Source organism: Chamaea fasciata, unplaced genomic scaffold (assembly GCF_029207755.1).
Source record: "Chamaea fasciata isolate MVZ Bird 193981 ecotype frontalis unplaced genomic scaffold, bChaFas1.0.hap1 SCAF_148, whole genome shotgun sequence".
NCBI lineage: Eukaryota > Metazoa > Chordata > Aves > Passeriformes > Sylviidae > Chamaea > Chamaea fasciata.
In genome coordinates, this window is record NW_027094233.1 from 67,722 (window position 1) to 87,630 (window position 19,909).

The window sequence follows — 19,909 nt, forward strand, 5'->3', positions numbered from 1 at the left end:
GCGCCTCCGGGAGACCCCCGGGCTGCAGCCCCTGGTGCTGCTGCTGGCCGAGGGGGCGGCTGGTGAGTGGGGGGCGGCCAGTAAGGACTGGGGGGGGCGACCAGTGGGTCCCAGTAAGGACTGGGGGGGTTACCCCTGGTCCCAGGAAGGGCTGGGAAGGTCCTGGTCGGTCCCAGTACGGACTGGAGGGTCCCAGTAAGGGCTGGGGGGGGGTCCCAGTAGGGGTTTAGGGGGTCCCAGTGGCTCCCAGTAAGAGTTGGGGCGATCCTAGTGTGTCCCAGTAAGGGTTGGGGGTCCCAGTAGGGGTTTAGGGGGTCCCAGTGGCTCCCAGTAAGAGTTGGGGCGATCCTAGTGTGTCCCAGTAAGGGTTGGGGGTCCCGGTTGGGATCCAGGGAACCCCCCACGGGAACTGGGACAGATCCCAGTGAACTCCCGGGACTGGGATGATCCCAGCGGGAGGGATCCCGGTAAATCCCAGTAAATCCCAGTGCGGGACTGGGAGCACCCCTGGGGGGGGTGGGGGATCCCCCAGCCCCCCCTGATCCCTTCCCGCCCCCCCCCAGATCCGGCGGATCCCTGGGAAGAGGCCGGGCCGGATCCTGGTGAGTCCCAGAGACCCCCCGGGACCCCCAAGGCCCAGGGACCCCCAGGATCCCCCCTCCCCCACCTTGGGACCCCCCAAACCCTCAGGACCCCCCCTCAACCCCCCCAATTTCAATCCCCTGAAAATCCCAGGGACCACCCCCCCAAAATTCCAGCGCCCTCAAATCCCAGACCCCCCCCGACCCCCCAGAACCCCCAGCCCCATTTCTGAACCCCCCGACCCATTTACTGACCCCCCCCAGCCCCATTTCTGACCCCCCCAGACCCATTTCTGACCCCCCAACCCCATTTCTGACCCCCCCAGCCCCATTTCTGACCCCCCAACCCCATTTCTGACCCCCCCAACCCCATTTCTGACCCCCCCAGACCCATTTCTGACCCCCCCAGCCCCATTTTCTGACCCCCCCCTCCCTTCCAGGCCCTCCCTCTGCCTTCAGCCTCACTCCGGCCGCCCGGGCGCAGCTGCTGCAGCTCCCCAGTTTTGGGGGGGGGGGTCCCCGACGGGGCCCCCCCGATTTTGGCCACCGCTGACCCCGCCCCCGTGCAGGCCGCGCTGCTGCGGGGGGGGCGCGGGCTGGGGGGGCCCCGCCTGGCGGCGCTGGCGCTGCACCCCGCCCTGCCGCCCCCGCTGCGCCTCTTCTTCCTCCTCTGCCTCCTGGAGGGGGGCGGCGGGGACCCCAAAGGCCGCGGATCGGGCCCCCCCCGGCCGCTGCCCCCCGCCCTGGCCGCCGCTCTGTTCCCGGGGGGGGGCGGGGAGCCCCCCGAGCTGTTCCTGCCGCGTTTCGAGGCGGCGGCGGCGTTGTGTTCCCCGGTGCCGGGGGGGGCTCGGGGCGCCCCCCGCCCCGAACTGCCGGGGGGGCGGGCCTGGCTGTGGGGGCTGGCGGCGTTTTTGGGGGGGGGGTCCCCCGCTCCTGTTCTGCCGGGCCGTGCTCCTTTACCGCCGCTGGTTCGGGGGGGTCCCCGGGGGGGCGCTGGGGGAGGCGGCGCAGAGATTGTTGGGGGGGGGTCACCCCGCCGCCCCCCCGCACCTGCTGGAGCTCGCCAAGGTTTTGGGGGGGCCCCTCGGGGCGGCGTTGATGGCGCAAGTGCTGCGGGCTCCCCCGCCCCCCCCGGGCACCCCCCAGCTCCGGGGGGTGCTGAAGGTGCTCCGCGACCCCCCCCGCGGGGGGCGGCGACCGCGGGACCCCCCCCCCAAATGCAGCCCCAGATCCGGGGCTACCTGCGGCGGGCGCTGGCGGCCGAGCGGGGGGGCTGGGGGGGGGCCCAGGGGGTCCTGAGCGCCGCCGCCCCCCTCCTGCCCCTCCGGGGGGTCCCGCTGTGCCCCCCCCCGCCCCGCGCCCCCCCCCGGTTTTGGGGCTGGGGGCGACCCCGACCTGCGGGACCGCGGCCGCCTCCACGGGGCGCTGGCGGCCGCTTTGGGCCCCCCCCAAACTGGCGGCGGTTTTGGGCCCCCCCCCGCGCTGCGCCCCCCGCCCCCCGCCCCAGAGCGGCCCCGGGGGGGGCGGCGGGGGGGGGCGCTCCCCCCTCGCTGCTGCCCGCCGCCCCCCCCGTGCGCCTGCGCTGCCTCCCCGGGCCCCCCCCGCCCTTCGCCGCCCCCCCCGGAGCCCCCCAGGAGGACCCCGAGGGGTGGGGGGGGGGCGCTGCTGGCGGGGGGGGGGGCGGCCCGTGCCCCTCCCCCTGCGGCTGCGCCTGGAGCCTTTGGGGGGGGCCCGGAGCGAGGGGACCCCTCCCCAAATCGGGGGGGCGCCCCCCCCCGTGCTGGCGCTGCAGCTGCTGCTGGGGGGGGGCGGGGGCTGGGCCGAGGGGGCGCTGGCCGTGCTGGGGGGGGAGGGGCGCGGGGGGGCCGAGCTGACCCTGACCCTGCGCCCCCCCCCGCGCCCTGCCCCCCGCCCTGGAGGCGGCCGCCGTGTTCACCCCGGGGGGGGGCCCCCAAAAAGGGGGAGGGGGCTCTTTCCTGGCGCCCCTCCCCCCGCTGGAGCTGCCCTTGGCGGTCCGGCTGCGCCCCCTCGCCCTCCCCCCGGCCTGGGACCCCCCCCGCGCCCGCCGCGCCTTCGAGGCGCTCTGGGGGTCGCTGGGAGGGGGCCCCGAGACCCTCCTGGTGCTGGGGGGGGGCGCGGCCGCCCCTCCCCCCGCCCTGGCCCCCCTGCTGGTGCCCGCGGGGGGAGGGGCGGAGGGGGGATGGGCGCTGGCGGCCGCCGCCCCCCCCCGGGGGGTGGTCCTGGCGCGGGGGGGGCCGGGGGGGGAGGGGCGGGTGCGGGGGCAGCGCTGGGGGGGGGGTCCTGCTGCTCGCGCGGCTGCTGCGGGGGGAGGGCGGGGCCTGAACTGTCGCGACATAGCGGGGCCGGGGCGGGACGTGTCGCGATATGACACCCCCCCACCCCCAGCTCGGGTTGTGTGACCCGCCAAGAACTTGGAAAGCGCAAACTCCGTGTCCGGCTCTGTCTGGGGGGTCTGGGGGGGTCGCGGGGGGGCGGCGGCGCCTCTGGGGGTCCCGTGGGACGGGGGGGGGCGAGTGGGGGGGCTGGGGGGTCCCATAGGGTTGGGGGTGTCCCTGGAGGTCCGGGGGGTCCCAGGACACGTGGGGGGGGGTCGCAGAAAAGCCCCCCGACCCCGAACCACATCTCCCGGCATGCCTTGCGCCTCCTACTGTCACTTCCGCTCGGCGCTGCCGTCTTTCCTCCCAATGGCCGCCGCCGTGTTTGTTCCCTCTATGGATGCCGCCATGCCGCTTCCGGCGCGTCACGCCGTCACTTCCGCCCTCCGCCCGCAGTGATGGCGGTGCGGGTCCGGGTCCCTCCCGGCGCGCCCCCGGCGCCGGTGCCCGCTCAGCTCCTGCCCTGCCGCATCCAGCACGACGGGCCCGCGCCCGTGGCCGCCTTCCTGCGGGTCCAGCCCGGCGCCGGCGGCGGTGAGCGCCGGGCGGCTGCGGGCGGGCTGGGGGCTTCAGTTCTGGGGGGCTGTGAGGGGCGATCCTGAGGGGGGGACGCGACATTCGGGGGCTGGGGTTGGCTTTGGGAGGGTTTTCGGGGCGGGGGTCGCTCGGGGACGGGCTCTGGCAATGGGGGGTGCGGGTCTGGGGGTCCCAGGCAGGTGTGGGGGTCGCCCCCCTCCTCACTTTGTTCCTCCCCCCTCAGAGCTCTGGGCCTCGTTCCGGGGGCGCCGCTTGGGGGGCCGGGAGCTGCCGCTGCCCGCCGGCTACAGGGGGCTCGTGCTGCGGGGGGGGCGAGCCGGGAGAGCCCCCCCTGGGCCAGCCCGGGGACCCCCAGGTGAGGCCGGGGGGGCAGAGACCCCCATCGCCCCCTCGGTGGGGCAGAGACCCCCCACTCCCCTGTCCCGGGGGGGGTCTCCGCCCCCTTTCCCCGCTGACCTTTGCCCTTTGCCCCCCAGGCCGGGGAGGTGACGGTGACGGGGACCTTCGGGGCCATCACGGACTGGGGGGCTGACGCTGCCCCCCTCCCCGGCCGGGGCCTGGCCCGGGCCCTGCAGTGGGGACCCCTCGCCCAGGCCGTGAGTCTGGGGGGGCTCGGGTCACATTGGGGGGGTCCTGGGGTCACATTTAGGGGGTCTAGGATCACACTGGGGGCGCCTGAGTCACATTTGGGGGTCCCGAGGGTCACATTGGGGGTCTGGGGTCACAATGGGGGTCTCAGGGTCACACTGGGGGGTCTGGGGTCACATCTGTGGGTCCCAAGGGTCACACTGGGGGGTCTGGGGTCACATTTGGGGGGTCTGAGGTCACTTTGGGGGCCCAAGTGACACATTTGGGGTCTCAGGGTCACACTGGGGGGTCTGGGGTCACATTTGGGGTCTGGGGTCACACTGGGGGTCTCGGGGTCACATTTGGGGTCTCAGGGGTCACATTTGGGGTCTGGGGTCACATTGGGGGTCCCAAGTGACACATCTGGGGGTCTCGGGGTCACATTTGGGGTCTCAGGGGTCACATTGGGGGTCTCAGGACCTTGGGCTGTGGGGGAGGGGTCGCTGAGCCCGCCCCTCACCCCGCCCCTCCCCCAGCTCCACGCCCCCGTGACCGAGGACAGTGAGGAGGAGGCGGAGCCATGACAGGCCATGCCCACCAGCTGAGCCACACCCACAGGAGGAGGAACCTGTGCAACCACGCCCATCCCTGTGTCATCAGCGGATTCAGTGGGGGTCAGGCCACTCCCACAACTGGAGCCACGCCCACGATAGGCGGAGCTTTATTGAGCCACACCAAATTTATTATCATATGACCACACCCAAAAAGGGTGGGGCCTGTTTAAACCAGAGTGCCTAAAGCCCTTCCCAGTGTGGGCGGAGCCTTTGGAAGCTCCACCCTTTTATTTAAAAACACCAATCTGTTCACAGCAGGCCCCGCCCACAAACGAAGCCACGCCAACTGTGGGCGGGGCCTGCTCTCACCACACCCCCTGTACTCAATAAAGGATTTGCGGTGCCAGGTATGGGCAGGGCTAGGTGTTGCTTAATGATCGGTGCCAGGTAACGAGGGGGGCGTGGCCTGGCAGGGCGTGGCCGGGGGGCGTGGCCTCACCACTTGCCCCGCTTGCTCCAGTCCTTGGGGGTGAAGTGCAGGCACTTGGCGTCGATGCGCAGCAGCCGCTTGAGCATGGCGCGCTCGTGGCCCTCCACGATGTCCTCGGACAGCGTCAGGATGTACTGGCCCTGGACAGGTGGGACAGGTGTGTCAGGTGTGCCACCCCCCTACAGGTGTGTCAGCGTGTACTGGCCCTGGACAGGTGTGCACAGGTAAGGGACAAATTTGTGTCTAAGAGCACCCAGGTGTCCAAGGGGGGACACACAGATTTTATGCCTCTCCAGGTGTGTTCCCCCCCAGGTGTGTTGCCCCCCCAGGTGTGCTGCCCCTCCTGGTGTGTTCCCCCCCAGGTGTGTTCCCCCCCAGGTGTGTTCCCCCCCAGATGTGTTCCCCCCCCAGGTGTGTTCCCCCCCAGGTGTGTTCCCCCCCAGATGTGTTCCCCCCCCAGGTGTGTTCCCCCCCAGGTGTGTTGCCCCCCCAGGTGTGCTGCCCCCCCAGGTGTGTTCCCCCCCAGGTGTGTTCCCCCCCAGGTGTGTCCCCCCCCAGGTGCGCGCGGCCCACCTTGTAGTAGTTGATGAGGTTCAGGTACTGCAGGGTGGAGATCACGTCCTCCTTCTTGATGCTGGTGATCTCGCTGATCTCACTGGGGGAGGGCGGGGAATGGGGGGGCTGCACCCTGAGACCCCCGAAAATCCCAGAATTCCCCCCCGGACCCCCCGAGCCCCCCGACACCCCCCACGCCCCCCCCACATTGGGAAAATGAGGGGGCGGAGCCTCGAGTGTATCAGCGTGGTTAAATTAATTAGGGGCGTGGTTACGTCAGTGTGGGCGTGGCCCAGAGAAGCTGTTCTGCTGAGCATTGATTGACAGCTGGGGCGCGGCCTAAAGGATTGGGGTGTGTCCTGTAAGGGGCGTGGCTTTTTGGCAGGGTGTGTGTGGCGTGGAGAAGCAGCCATGCCATCATTGGGCATTAATGTGGTGGGCGGGGCTTCGAGGAGGAGGGTGGATAATTTACAGGGTGTGGTCCAAAAGGGGTGTGGCTTCCAATAGATGGGCGTGGTTTGGCTCAGCCACCGTTACTGCGTCTTGGTCTGGGAAGGGGCGGAGCCCCAGGGAAGGGGGCGTGGTGTCAGAAAAGGGGCGGGGCTCACTTGATGGTGATCTGGGGCCGCTCCCCGGCCTCGGCCTTGAGCCCCATGAGGATCTCGAGGATGGTCTGCGACCAGTAACTGCGGTACGAGAGCAGCCCCAGGTCCGACAGCGGCTTCTCGGGGGTGCCCGTCTTGCCCTCCACCTTGGAGAGCTCGTAACCTGCGGGGACACGCGGGACAGGTGAGACAGATGGGACAGGTGAGGGCAGGTGGGACAGGTGAGGGGAGGGCCGCGGCAGGTCCCTGAGCGTTTGCAGAGTCCCTTGGGGCTATTTCCACCTCCCCGGTATTTTTCAGGGTTTCTCAGAAGCCGTTCAGGGGATTTGGGGTGGCTCTGGGGGGTTCCCAGGGATTTGGGGGTTCCCTGGGGGGTTCCCCGGGATTTGGGGTGGCTCTGGGGGTTCTCAGGGATTTGGGGTGGCTCTGGGGGGTTCCCAGGGATTTGGGGGTTCCCTGGGGGGCTCCCCGGGATTTGGGGTGGCTCTGGGGGTTCCCCGAGATTTGGGGGTTCCCTGGGGGGTTCCCCGGGATTTGGGGTGGCTCTGGGGGTTCCCAGGGATTTGGGGGTTCCCTGGGGGGTTCCCCGGGATTTGGGGGTTCCCTGGGGGGTTCCCCGGGATTTGGGGTGGCTCTGGGGGTTCTCAGGGATTTGGGGTGGATTTGGGGTGGCTCTGGGGGTCACTGACTGAACTCGATGAGCAGTTTGCCGTAGCCCCGGCGCTGGTACGGGGGCAGGGTCAGGATGCAGGCCACGTTGTAATCCTCGGTCGACTCCTTCTCCTGCAGGAAACCCCCCGGGATTGCACCCCAAAAACCTCTGGGACCGCCCCAAAAACCCCCTGGGATTGCACCCCAAAAACCTCTGGGACCACCTCGAAACCCCCTGGGATCACCCCTAAACTCCTCAGGAATCCCCAAAGCCCCCTGGGGTCACCCCAAAGCCCCCTGGGTCACCCCAAAGCCCCCTGGGTCACCCCCAAACCCCTCAGGAATCCCCAAAACCCCCTCCAGGACCCCCCAGACCCTCCCCAAACCCCCTTTCCCCCCCTCCCCACCCCTCCATCCCTCAGCGCTCCCATCCCCTCCCTCCCAATCCCCCAAATCCCCCCCAGATCCCTCCCCAGACCCCCAAAATCCTCTCCAGACCCCCCCACCTTGGAGAAGTAGCCCACGATGTGGAAACCTTTGCAGTCGTACTCGGTCATGACGTAGAAGAGGAAAGGGTCGGTGTCGTAGTAAAGGGTCTTGTGGTCCAGGAAACATTTGGCCAGGAGGCAAAGGTTTTGGGAATAACTCTGGGGGGGGGGAAGAACGAGGGGCAAAAATTCCGGGAATTACTCCTGGGAGGGGTCCCAGGGGGGTGCGGGGAGGGGGGGAAGCCCCCTGGGACCCCCCCAGGTCCCCTCACCTTGTTCTTGCGGCCGTCGATCTCGAAGAAGGAGATGGTGCCCTTGCGGTAAATCTCGTTCCCGGGGGGGTGCCGCAGGTCACACTTGGTCTGGGGAGGGGTTTGGGGGGGTTTTTGGGGGGGTGGGAGTTGGGGGATGGAAGGGGAATATCGGGGGGGGAGAACGGGGAGGGAGGAGGGGGAGATTGGGGGGGTGGGAAAGGGGAAATGGGGAGAAAAGGACGGGGAGGAAAAAATGGGGAGTGGGGGGGGAAATGGGGGGTTTGGGGAGGGAAAAGGGGGAGACAGAAAGTAAAAATTGGGGCTTGAGGATTCCCAAAGCTCTCTTGGGATGCTCCAAATCAGGGTCCAGCCTTGCCCTGGCTCCCCAAAACGCCTCAAAACTCCCCCAAAACCTCCCAAATCCCTCCAAAACTCCCCAAATCCTTCCGAAACCCCTCAAAACCCCCCCAAATCCCCCCAGAAATCCCCCCCAAAACCTCCGAAATCCCTCCGAAACTCTCCAAATCCCCCCAAAACTCCACAAATCCCTCCAAGACTCCCAAATCTCCCCCAACCCCCCCCAAGATTCACCCCAAATCCCCTCCAAACTCCCCCAAATCCCCCTGAACCCCCCCGAAATCCCCCCAGAACTGCCCCCGATTCCCCGGAAATTTCCCCCGGCTGCCCCGCCGACCCCCCCGTACCAGGTGCCTCTGCAGGCAGCGCAGGCTGTGGCCGTACTTGAGGCAGAACTCGCACAGGTAAAGCACCGGGAGCCCCGTCAGCTCCTGCGGGTACGGCGAGAAGTACCAGGGCTTGAGGCGGTGCCGGCCCAGCTCGATGCACTCGATGTTCTTCATCCTGGTGACGATGTCGTCGTGGCTGCGGTCGGACACCAGGCTCCCGGTCATCCTGGGCGCCGACGGGGCGCCGTCCGAGGAGTCCTGCGAGTCCTGGGGGGGCGCGGCGGCGTCACGGCCCGGGGGCACGGGGGGCTTCTCCCCGCCCCGGCCTCGGGCTCGCCCCCTTTCCCATGAGTTTCAGCTGCTCCTGCTTTAGGTTTTCCCAGTTTTTAGGTGATTTTTGTCCGTTCCTACTTTAGTTTTTCCCATTTTCAGGTGATTTTTATCCCTGTTTTGGTTTCCCCATTTTCAGGTGATTTTTGTCCGTTCCTGCTTTAGTTTTTTCCCGTTTTTTAGGTGACTTTTGTCCGTTCCTGCTTTGGGTTTCCCCATTTCCAGGTGGATTTCCTCTGTCCCTGCCTCAGTTTCCCCACCCCCAGAGCCCGTTTCCCTCCTCCCCTCCCCCTCCCAGCCCCTGGGGCCGGGCAGCCCCTCCCCCCCGGTGTCCCCGGGGTGTCCCCGGGGTGTCCCCGGGGTGTCCCTGGGTGTCCCCACCTCGTCTGTCCCCAGACACGCCGATTTCCTCTTCCGGCCCGGCTGAGCCGCCACCGCCCGACGTGCGGAGCCGTTCTGGGGAGAGAGCGGGGTCAGCACCTGGAGCCCCCCGAAATCACCCCGAAACCGCCCCAAAACCGCCCTGAAACACCTCGAAACACCCTGGAACACCCTGAAACACCCTGGAACACCTCGAAACACTCCAAACCACCCCAAAACCACCCCCAAAATCCAGCCAGACGCCCCCCAAACCAGCCCAGACCCCCCAGAATCACCCCAAGACCTCCCCAGACCCCCCAGAATCTCCCCAAACCACCCCAAGCCCCCTGGGCTCACCTGGGGGAAGACGGAGGCCTGGGAGGTCTCGGTGGGGGCGGGGACGGGCGTGGCCGGTGACACCACCTCGACCTTCCGCTTCTGGGGGGACACCAGTTCATCATCCCAGCCCATCCCAGTGTGTCCCAGCCCATCCCAGTTGATCCCAGTGTGTCCCAGTCCATCCCAGTTCATCATCCCAGCCCATCCCAGTGTGTCCCAGTTCATCCCAGTCCATCCCAGTCCATCCCAGTCCATCCCAGCCCATCCCAGCCTCTCCCAGTCCAGTTCTGTCGCCCCTTCCCAGTGCTCCCAATGTCCTCCCAGTGTCCCCCCAGTGCTCCCAGTACACCCTAGGAAGGGGAGGCTCAGGGGACACCCGGCTGTGGGGACAGGGATGGGGACAGGGACCCACTGGGGTGGGGCTGGGGACCCACCAGGGACAGGGACATCCTGGGGACAGCAATGGGGACAGGGTGACAAGGACACCCTGGGGACAGGGACACTCTGGGGACAGGGACATCCTGGGGACAGGGACACTGTGGGGACAGGGACAGTTCCAGTGACCCCTTGGGGACAAAAACCCTCTGGGGACACCACGGGTGACAAAACCCCTTTGGGGCCGAACCGGGACCTGTCAGGGGCCATTTCTGGGGACATTTGGGGACCTCTGGGGCCATGTGGGGCCAGGTGGGGGCCCGGGGGTTACCGTGGGGCGCTGGGGGCCCGGGGGGGGCTCGGCCTCGCTCTCCTTGGGCAGGTGAAAGCGGAGGGTGATGGGCCCCGGCCCCGCTGGCCCCGCCGGCCCCGGTGGCCCCGGTGGCCCCGCCGGTGGCCCCGGCAAACTCTTCCCGCTGGCGGGGGCCACCGGCAGCGCCAGCTCCAGGCTCTTCCTCTGCGCCGGGAGGAAGAGGAGGCGTTTAGGGGGACACGGAGGGGACGCGGAGGTGACAATGCCACCGCGGCTCTGGGGAGGGGGGTCCCTCCCGTCACCCCCCCCACACCGGGGGTCCCCTCCCTGGGGACAGGGGTGGCCCCAAGGGCTCCTAAAGGGGTCAGGGGTGTCCCCAGGGTCCCCATAGAGGGGTCAGGGGTGTCCCCAAGGGGTCAGGGGTGTCCCCAGGGTCCCCTTAGAGGGGTCAGGGGTGTCCCCAGGGTCCCTTAAAAGGGGTTGGGAGTGTCTCCAGGGTCCCAAAGAGGGGCCGGGGATGTCCCCAAGGGGTCAGGGGTGTCCCCAAGGTCCCCATGGAGGGGTTGGGGATGTCCCCAAGGTCCCCATAAAGAAGTTGCAGGTGTCCCCAGGGGGTCAAGGGTGTCCCCAGGGTCCCCTAAAGGGGCTGGCGATGTCCCCGAGGGTGCGGGGTGGCCCCTGGGTGGGTGTTGGGGGGTCCTGGGGATGTCCTTTAGGTCTGGGTGTCACCACCCCCCAAGGCGTGTCCCCAGGTGTCCCCGGGGATGTCCCTGCCATGGGGGGGGAGGTGACTGTCCCCCCCCAGGGGGTTTGGGGACTCCAGGTCTGTCCCCAACGGCTCCAAGTGTCCCCTGGCCCTGTCCCCAGCCTGGTGTGTGTCCCCATGGTGTGTCCCCTCAGTGCTGGCCCTGCTCAGTCCCCAAGGCTGTCCCCCGTCCTCACAGTGTCCCCTGGCCCTGCTGTCCCCAAACTCTGTCCCTGTCCCACCCCCCAGGGCCACCCCCTGCCCTCCTCGGCCCCACCTGCTCTCCTGTCCCTACAATGTCCCCTCTGTCCCCACGGTGTCCCCTCGATGTCACCTGTGCTCCCGGCGTTTCTCGTCTCCCATTACTCCCATCCCCTTTCTCCCGGTGTCCCCCCCGGTGTCCCCCCCGGTGTCCCCCCTGGTGTCCCCGGTGTCCCCCCCGGTGTCCCCCCCGGTGTCCCCGGTGTCCCCCCCGGTGTCCCCCCCGGTGTCCCCGGTGTCCCCTCACCGGGTCCCTGTCGGGGGAGCCGGGCCTGGAGCCGGGCAGGCCGTTCTTGGTGGGGGTCTTGGCCTCTTTCCGGGGCACCTGGACCCTCTTGAGGTCCAGCCGGTCGTGGGTCACCCACTCGTCCAGGCGCTTGTTGACTGGGGACAGCGGGGGGGACGCACACCATGGCACCGCCGGGCTGGGCCCCCCCGGCCCCCCCAGCCCAGCCCTGGGCACGCACAGGGGGACAGTGACACCCCCGTGTCCCCCCGGTGTCCCCAGCCCGACCTTGGGAACTGCAGGGAGACCCCAGGGGGGTCCTGGCCGTGTCCCCCCCGTGTCCCCCCCGTGCCCCCACTCACAGTCGATGTAGTGCACGTAGAACAGCTTCCTGCCGCTGATGTCCTTCACGCTCAGGATCTCGGCCAGCGCTGGGGCGAGCGGGGGGGTCACCATCCCCTTCTGGGGACCCCCCCAAAACCCACCCAGGGACCCCCCAAACCCACCCAGGGACCCCCAAATTCCCCGCAGGGACCTCCCGCCCCAGCCCGCGCTGTGCCCCAAACCCCCCCGTGACCCCCTCATGTCCCCAAACCCTCCGGGACCCCCCGGTCCCCCCCCCCCCGACCCCCGGGACCCCCTTGGGACCCCCCGACACCCCCGGGCTCAGGCCACGCCCCTTCCTCAGGCCCCGCCCCGAACGGCCCCGCCCCTCCCCACAGACCGCCTCACGCAGCCCCGCCCCTTTCCCTTCACCAGGCCCCGCCTCCTCCCCGCCGGTTCCCGCCCTTTCCTCGCCCCCGCCCCTCCGCCCTGATTGGCTCCCGCCGCGCCCAGCCCCGCCCCCACTCACGCCACTCATCCTCGTTGTCCTGGTTACGGCGCAGCACGGGCAGGCGGCAGCCCTCGGACACCTCCCCCTGCGGGGGCGGGGCCTCGTCAGGGCCGGGGGGGCCCCAAAACCCCCGCGGGGGATTCGGGGGATCCCCGAACCCTTCCGGAGGCTCCCGAAAGCCCTCAGGAGGTTCCCCGAACCCTCTCCGCGCCGTCCCCCCCCGCCCGCTCCCCACCTCCGCCATTCTTCTCCCGGCCTCCGCTTCCGGCCGGCCCGACGCGCTTCCGGGATCGGGGCCACGCCTCTTTTTCCGCCTCGGCCCCGCCCCCCTCGGTGTGCGCGCTGAGGAGCCCGCGGGGGGGGCGGGGCCTTCCCGGCAGCCGCGGTCACGTGGGCGCCGCGGCGCTTCCGCGAGCGGCGGCGCGAGCGGGGCCCCTCCCCCGCCCTTCCCGCGCCCCCGGGACCCCCGCGGACCCCCCCGGACCCCCCCGGGACCCCCGCCATGGAGGAGGGTGAGTGTCGGACCCCCCCAGGGCTTGTTTTGGGCCGGGGGCGATCCCGCGGCGGTTGTTCCCCCCCGAGTGACGTCGGGGGGGCTGCGGGGTGAGCGGAGGGTGCGGGCCCTTTAAGGGGGGGGGCGGCTCCTTGGAGGGCTTGGGGGGTTTTGGGGGGAGACCCCTCCCTTAAAGCGACTTCCCGAATGTAATTCCTCTTTTATTGCGATGCTCTTTTAAAAAGACCACCCCCCCGGTAATGCGACCCCTCCCCTTTAAAGTGACGCCCCCCCTAAAGTGACCCCCCCCCCCTTTTATTGTAACACCCCTTAAAGAGACCCGCCCAGTTAATGCGGCCCCTCCCCTTAAAGCGATCCTCCCCCCTTTTATTGAGACACCCCCTGAAGACCCCTCCCCCAAATTAAAGTGACCCCCTCCCCTTAAAACGACCCCCCCCATTAATGCTCCCCCCGTTGTCCCCCCCCAGTGACCCCCCCGGATCTTCTGCCCTTCCTCCTGCAGGAATGGGGTGCGCAGGGTGAGTGGGGACACCCCGGGAAGGGGGATCTGGGGGGTCCCCCGCGGCTCCGGGACCCCCCTGGGGTGGGGGCAGGGGACTGGGGGGGCGCTGACGGGACCCCCCCGGTGCCCCCCCAGAGGCGGGGGGGGCGGCGCCGTTCGTGGAGATCCTGGAGCAGCCGAAGCAGCGCGGGATGAGGTTCCGGTACAAGTGCGAGGGGCGCTCGGCCGGGAGCATCCCCGGGGAGCACAGCACCGAGACCACCAAGACCCACCCCACCATCCGCGTGAGTGTCCCAGTATAGACCAGTATAGACCAGTATAGACCAGTGCCCCCATCCCCGGGGAGCACAGCACCGAGACCACCAAGACCCACCCCACCATCCGCGTGAGTGTCCCAGTATAGACCAGTATAGACCAGTATAGACCAGTGCCCCCATCCCCGGGGAGCACAGCACCGAGACCACCAAGACCCACCCCACCATCCGCGTGAGTGTCCCAGTATAGACCAGTATAGACCAGTATAGACCAGTGCCCCCATCCCCGGGGAGCACAGCACCGAGACCACCAAGACCCATCCCCATGAGTGTCCCAGTATAAACCAGTATAGACCAGTAGTTGTCTCGGACCCTCCTGAGCCCTCCCAGTGCTTCCCAGTATCCCCCAAGCCCCTGTGCAGGTGTCCCAGTGCATCCCAGTATAAACCAGTATAGACCTGTATCAACTCCGAGCCCCCATCCCCGGGGGGGGTGTCAGCACCCCCCTCCCCCAGACCCCCCCGTGAGCCTCCCAGTGCAAACCAGTGCAAACCAGCGCGCACCCGCGGGCGTCCCCCAACAGGTGAACAACTACCGGGGCCCGGGGCGGGTGCGGGTGTCGCTGGTGACCAAGGACCCCCCCCCACCGCGCCCACCCCCACGAGCTGGTGGGCAAGGACTGCAAGGACGGCTTCTACGAGGCCGAGCTGTGCCCCGAGCGCAGCATCCACAGGTGGGACCCCTCCCCACATCGGGGACCCCTCCCCACATCGGGGACCCCCAAAATCGGGGGGACACCTCCAAAATCGGGGACCCCTCCCCAGATCGGGGACCCCTCCCCACATCGGGGGGACCTCCAAAATCGGGGGGGACACCTCCAAAATCGGGGACCCCTCCCCACATCGGGGGGACCTCCAAAATCGGGGGGACACCTCCAAAATCGGGGACCCCTCCCCGCATCGGGGACCCCTCCCCAAATCGGGGACCCCCAAAATCGGGGGGACACCTCCAAAATCGGGGACCCCTCCCCAGATCGGGGGGACACCCAAAATCGGGGGGACACCCCCAATATCAGGAGGACATCCCCAAAATCGGAGACCCCTCCCCAGATCGGGGGACACCCCCACGGGGCAAGTGGGAGCACCCAAAACTGGGGAATCCCCCCCCCCCAAAAGAGCAAGTGGCATCGCCCGTAGTGTTGGGACCCTCCCTGCAGTGAAGATGGTATCTCCCAAAATATTGGGGTACCCCCTCCAGGGCAGGTGGGATCACCCAAAAAACGGGGGGGGGGGCTCCCAAAATTGGGACCCTCCCAGGACTCCTGGGAACCCCCAGAATTTGGGATCCGTACCCCGGAGTGTCGGGGGGGGGGGGGATCCCAAAATCCAGGTTGACCCCTGACCCCGCCCCCCCCTCCCCCCCCTCCCGAATTTTGGGGTCAGTTTCCAGAATTTGGGGATTCAGTGTGTGAAGAAGCGTGAGCTGGAGGCGGCCGTGGCCGAGCGCATCCGCACCAACAACAACCCCTTCAACGGTACTGGGAGCACTGGGAGGGACTGGGGGGACTGGGGGGGACTGGGAGGGACTGGGAGGGACTGGGAGGGGACTGGGGGCACTGGGGGGCACTGGGAGTTACTGGGTGTTACTTGGAGAACCCAGGGGGTGGTCCTGGGGCTGCTGGGGGCGTCACTGGTGCGTACTGGTCCATACTGGTGCGTACTGGTCCATACTGGTGCGTACCGCGCAGTGCCGGCGGAGCAGCGCGGGGGCGAGTACGACCTGGCCGCCGTCAGACTCTGCTTCCAGGTGTGGGTGAGGGGCCCGGGGGGGCTGCGGGCCCTGCCCCCCGTCCTGTCCCAGCCCATCTACGACAACCGTGAGTGGGGACCCCTGGGGCACCGGGGACACCTGGGGCACCGGGGACACCTGGGGAACACCTGGGGACACCTGGGGACACCTGGGGACACCCTGGGGACACCTGGGGACACCTGGGGACACCTGGGACACCTGGGGACACCTGGGGGACACCTGGGGACACCCTGGGGACACCTGGTGACACCTGGGGACACCCTGGGGACACCTGGGGACACCTGGGACACCTGGGGGACACCTGGGGACACCTGGGGACACCCTGGGGACACCTGGGGGACACCTGGGACACCTGGGGACACCTGGGGACACCTGGGGGGACACCTGGGGACACCCTGGGGACACCTGGGACACCTGGGGACACCTGGGGGACAGCTGGGGACACCCTGGGGGCACCTGGGGGACACCTGGGGGACACCTGGGGACACCTGGGGACACCTGTGGGCACCTGGGACACCTGGGGGACACCTGGGACACTCTGGGGATACCTGGAACACCTTGGGACACCTGTGGGACCTCCCGTTGTGTCCCCTGTGACCCCCGGTGACCCTGGTGACCCCCGGTGACCCTGCTGTCCGCAGGTGCCCCCAGCACGGCCGAGCTGCGGATCTGCCGCGTCAACCGCAACTCCGGGAGCTGCCGGGGCGGGGACGAGATCTTCCTGCTGTGTGACAAGGTCCAGAAAGGTGCGGGGACACCCCAAACCTGGAATACCCCAAACCGGGACACCCCAAACCGGGACACCCCAAAACCGGGACACCCCAAACCGGGACACCCCAAACCTGGAATACCCCAAACCTGGACACCCCAAACCTGGACACCCCAAACCTGGAATACCCCAAACCGGGACACCCCAAACCTGGAATACCCCAAACCGGGACACCCCAAACCGGGACACCCCAAACCGGGACACCCCAAAACCGGGACACCCCAAACCGGGACACCCCAAACCTGGAATACCCCAAACCTGGACACCCCAAACCGGGACACCCCAAAACCGGGACACCCCAAACCGGGACACCCCAAACCTGGAATACCCCAAACCGGGACACCCCAAACCGGGACACCCCAAAACCGGGACACCCCAAACCGGGACACCCCAAACCTAGAATACCCCAAACCGGGACACCCCAAACCGGGACACCCCAAACCTGGAATACCCCAAACCTGGACACCCCAAACCTGGAATACCCCAAACCGGGACACCCCAAACCGGGACACCCCAAACCTGGAATACCCCAAACCGGGACACCCCAAACCGGGACACCCCAAACCGGGACACCCCAAACCGAGGGGCATCCTAAACTTTTGGATGCCTTGGGATTTCTGTGTCGTCCCGTGCCCCATATCCCAACTCCCCATATGCCAATCCTCCTCCTCCAAAACCCCCAAATCCCACATCCCATTTCCCCATATCCCGATCCCCAAATCCCCAAATCCCCGTATCCCCATTCCCTTCTATCCCCAATCCCCCGTATCCCAAACCCCAGCGCTGGCCGTGTCCCCTCGTGTCCCCACGTGTCCCCACGTGTCCCCGTGTCCCCGCAGAGGACATCGAGGTGCGTTTCTCCGCCGAGGGCTGGGAGGCCAAGGGCTCCTTCGCGCAGGCCGACGTTCACCGCCAGGTCGCCATCGTGTTCCGCACCCCCCCGTTCCGGGACCCCGCGCTGCGCGCCCCCGTCACCGTCCGCATGGAGCTGCAGCGGCCCTCGGACCGGCAGCGCAGCGCCCCGGTGGACTTCAGATACCTGCCCCACCAGGGTGGGCCTGGGCAGGGGGCTGCGGGGGGCTGCGGGGTCCTTGGGGTGGGTTTTTGGGGTCTGGGGTCACTTAGGGTCATCCCCGGGTCCCTGGAGCTGCAGTTCCCATTGATTCCTTATTCCTGCCCCACCGGGGTGGGCTTGGGCAGGGGGCTGCGGGGGGCTGCGGGGGGCTACAGGGTCCTTGGGGTGGGTTTGTGGAGTCTGGGGTCACTTAGGGACAATCCCGGGTCCCTTTGGGACATCCCCGGGTCCCTGGAGCTGCAGTTCCCACCGATCCCCTCTTCCTGCCCCACCGGGGTGGGCTGGGCAGGGGGCTGCAGGCACTTTTAGGGTCCTTGGGGTGGGTTTCGGGGGGCTCCGGGGTCCTTTCGGGGAGATCTGCGGGGGTCTCCAGGAGGTGTCGGGCCTAACTGGGCGCGAACTGGGAGCTGACTGGTGTTACTGGTGCAGGGGACCTGCAGTGCATCGAGGAGAAGCGCAAGAGGACGCGGGAAACCTTCCGCTCCTTCGTCCAGCGCAGCCCCCTGCCCGGTGGGGGCCGGGGGGCTTCGGGGGGGGTCTGGGGGGGAAACTGGGGGTCCCTGGGGGAGAAAATGGGGGTCCCTGGGGGGTCAGGGGGGGGAAACTGGGGGTCCCTGGGGGAGAAAATGGGGGTCCCTGGCGGGTCTGGGGGGGAGATTTGGGGTCCCTGGGGGGGAAAATGGGGGTCCCTGAGGGGTCTGGGGAGAAACTGGGGGTCTCTGGGGGGGAAAATGGGGGTCCCTGGGAGTCGGGGGGGGGAGATTTGGGGTCCCTGGGGGGGAAAATGGGGGTCCCTGGAGGGTCGGGGGGGGAGATTTGGGGTCCTTGGGGGGTCTCGGGGACATATTGGGGTCCTTGGGGGGCCCTAGAGAGGGGATTTGCGGGACCCCAGGAAGGTTTGGGGTCCCTGGGGGGGGATATTGGGGTCCCTGGGGGGATTTGGGGTCCTTGGGGGGGTCTCTGAGGAGGTTTTGGGCTCCCGGGGGGGTCTAGAGGAGGGACTGGGGGTCCCGTGGGGGATATTGGGGGGGATTTGGGGGTCCCGGGGGATCATTTGGGGTCTTTGGGGGGGGTCCAGAGGGGATTTGGGGTCTCTGGGGTGGTCCCTGACAGCGGGACCCCCATTTCCGTCCCCCCCCAGCTCCGGCGTCCAGCGAGTCGCGGCCCCCCCGGCGCATCGCGGTGCCCTCGAGACCCCCCCCGGCCCCCCAGAACCCCCCCAGTGTGGGTGAGTGGGGGGGACTGGGAGGAACTGGGGTGGGGCCAAAGGGGGACAAGGGGGGAAATCTGACGGGGGGGGGGAGAAAATGGGGGGTGTGGGGCGAGGAGGGAATTGGGGGAGGGGAAATTTTGGGGGTCCAGCCCCTCCCTCACCCCTTCCCCCCCTCCCCCAGCTCCCTCCTTCTCCTTCGGGGGCCCGGGGGGGCTGCTGGGGGGCCCGGCCCCCCCCGAGCCGGAGCCTTTGGCCGAGGCGCTGCTGCAGCTGCAGTTCGAGGAGGGGTCCCCCCAAATCGGGGGGGGCGGCGCCGCCCCCCCGTTGGATCTGGGCGCTTTTCTGGGGGACGCGGCCATCCCCCCGCTGGACACCATCAACGCCTCCGAGGTGCAGCGCCTGCTGGGCCCCCCCGAGCCCCCCCCGGATTTCGTGGGCTCGGTTTCCGACCTGCCCCCGGATTTCGGGGGCCCCCCCATGCTGATGGCGTACCCCGAGGCCATCGCCCGCCTGGTGCAGAGCCAGCCCGCGGCGGGGGGCGGCCCCGAAATGGGGCTGGGGGGCGCTGAGCTGGGCGGGGTCCCCGAGCTGGGGCCGCTGGGGGGGCTGGGGGCGCTGGGGGGCGGCCCCGAGGACTCGCTGCCCTCCCTGGGGGACCTGGACTTCAGCACCTTCCTCAGCCAGTTCCCCTCGTCCTGACTGGGGCGGACTGGGATGGACTGGGACGGACTGGGACGGACTGGGAGGCTTTTAGGGGGTCCCGGTGGCTACTGGGAGGGTTTGGGGGAGCTGCTGGAAGGCACTGGGGAGGCTTTTAGGCTTTACTGGGAGTCACTGGGAGGTTCCTGGGGTTTGTTGGGACTTACTGAGAGGTGTTTAGGGCTTACTGGGAGTCGCTGGGAAGGTTTTGAGGGTTACTGGGAGTCACTGGGAGGCTTTCAGGGGTTACTGGGAGACTTTCAGGGGTTACTGGGAGGTTTTTAGGGGTTACTGGGAGGCTACTGGGGGGCATTGAGAGGTTTCTGGGGGGTGCTGGGGCTTACTGGGAGTTACTGGGAGTCGCTGGGAATTCTGTGCGGTTACTGGGAGGCGACTGGGGGTTACTGGGACACAGCTGGGAGTCACTGGGATGCTGTTCAGGGTTACTGGGGGTTACTGGGAATTCTGTGCGGTTACTGGGAGGCGACTGGGGGTTACTGGGACACAACTGGGAGTCACTGGGATGCTGTTCAGGGTTACTGGGGGTTACTGGGAATTCTGTGCGGTTACTGGGAGCTACTGGGAGGACACCAAGTGCCTACTGGGGGTCGCTAGAAGCCGGCGGGGGTTACTGGGAGCTACTGGGAAGCTCCTGACGGGGTCACTGGGTGCCTTTTTTTGGGGGGGGGGGGGGGTCCTCCCCTTCGCCCCGCCCCCCGGGGCGCAGCAGCCAATGGGAGCGCGGCTGCCCCTCCCCCAGCATTAACCCCGCCCCATTCAGTGCCTTGGGGGGAGGGGAAAGCCCCGCCCCTCCCCCCTCCCCCCGCTGGGGTCACCCCAATAAACGGTCCAAGGCCCCCCCGTGTTTGATTGACAGCTGAAGGGCGTGGCTTGTGCGCACAAGGGCGTGGTTTCACTTGGGGGCG

The 19,909-nt window shown here is 68.5% G+C and overlaps 3 protein-coding genes across 4 annotated transcripts; 2 read left to right on the forward strand and 1 right to left on the reverse strand.

The window, feature by feature from the left end:
* The first annotated feature begins 3,199 nt into the window (after window positions 1-3,199).
* RNASEH2C (ribonuclease H2 subunit C) lies at window positions 3,200-5,045 on the forward strand. Its single transcript, XM_066208201.1, is given in 5 exon segments — window positions 3,200-3,511; window positions 3,738-3,820; window positions 3,822-3,869; window positions 3,991-4,110; window positions 4,618-5,045. Coding segments are annotated over 5 exon segments (435 nt in total). The 5' UTR covers window positions 3,200-3,375; the 3' UTR covers window positions 4,666-5,045.
* Window positions 4,885-12,461, reverse strand: KAT5 (lysine acetyltransferase 5). Of its 2 annotated transcripts, XM_066208198.1 has the most exons (14): window positions 12,384-12,461; window positions 12,167-12,233; window positions 11,676-11,744; window positions 11,335-11,471; window positions 10,100-10,285; window positions 9,412-9,492; window positions 9,076-9,150; window positions 8,383-8,631; window positions 7,697-7,786; window positions 7,443-7,583; window positions 6,975-7,068; window positions 6,289-6,448; window positions 5,699-5,780; window positions 4,885-5,265 (listed from the first exon to the last, which is right to left on the reverse strand). In XM_066208198.1, exons 1-14 carry the CDS (start codon window positions 12,390-12,392, stop codon window positions 5,131-5,133), a joined length of 1,575 nt encoding a protein of 524 aa, XP_066064295.1. In that variant the 5' UTR covers window positions 12,393-12,461; the 3' UTR covers window positions 4,885-5,130. The 2 variants fall into 2 exon arrangements, with proteins under 2 accessions (XP_066064295.1, XP_066064296.1); XM_066208199.1 differs by lacking the exon at window positions 10,100-10,285.
* Window positions 12,462-12,536: 75 nt separating this feature from the next.
* Window positions 12,537-19,840, forward strand: RELA (RELA proto-oncogene, NF-kB subunit). The gene is given in 12 exon segments (XM_066208202.1): window positions 12,537-12,660; window positions 13,130-13,180; window positions 13,300-13,448; window positions 14,002-14,055; window positions 14,057-14,151; window positions 14,861-14,952; window positions 15,166-15,294; window positions 15,869-15,973; window positions 16,836-17,048; window positions 17,501-17,581; window positions 18,213-18,299; window positions 18,466-19,840. Coding segments are annotated over 12 exon segments (1,584 nt in total). The 5' UTR covers window positions 12,537-12,650; the 3' UTR covers window positions 18,984-19,840.
* Window positions 19,841-19,909: the final 69 nt, after the last annotated feature.

Bases quoted from the DNA above. Each gene is read 5' to 3' on its own strand.
- KAT5 (XM_066208198.1), bottom strand. The intron at 9,493-10,099 runs GTAACCCCCGGG...GTGTCCCCCCAG, and splicing joins CGGGCCCCCAGCGCCCCACG to AAGCGGAAGGTCGAGGTGGT. The intron at 5,266-5,698 runs GTGGGCCGCGCG...CCACCTGTCCAG, and splicing joins ACCTCATCAACTACTACAAG to GGCCAGTACATCCTGACGCT.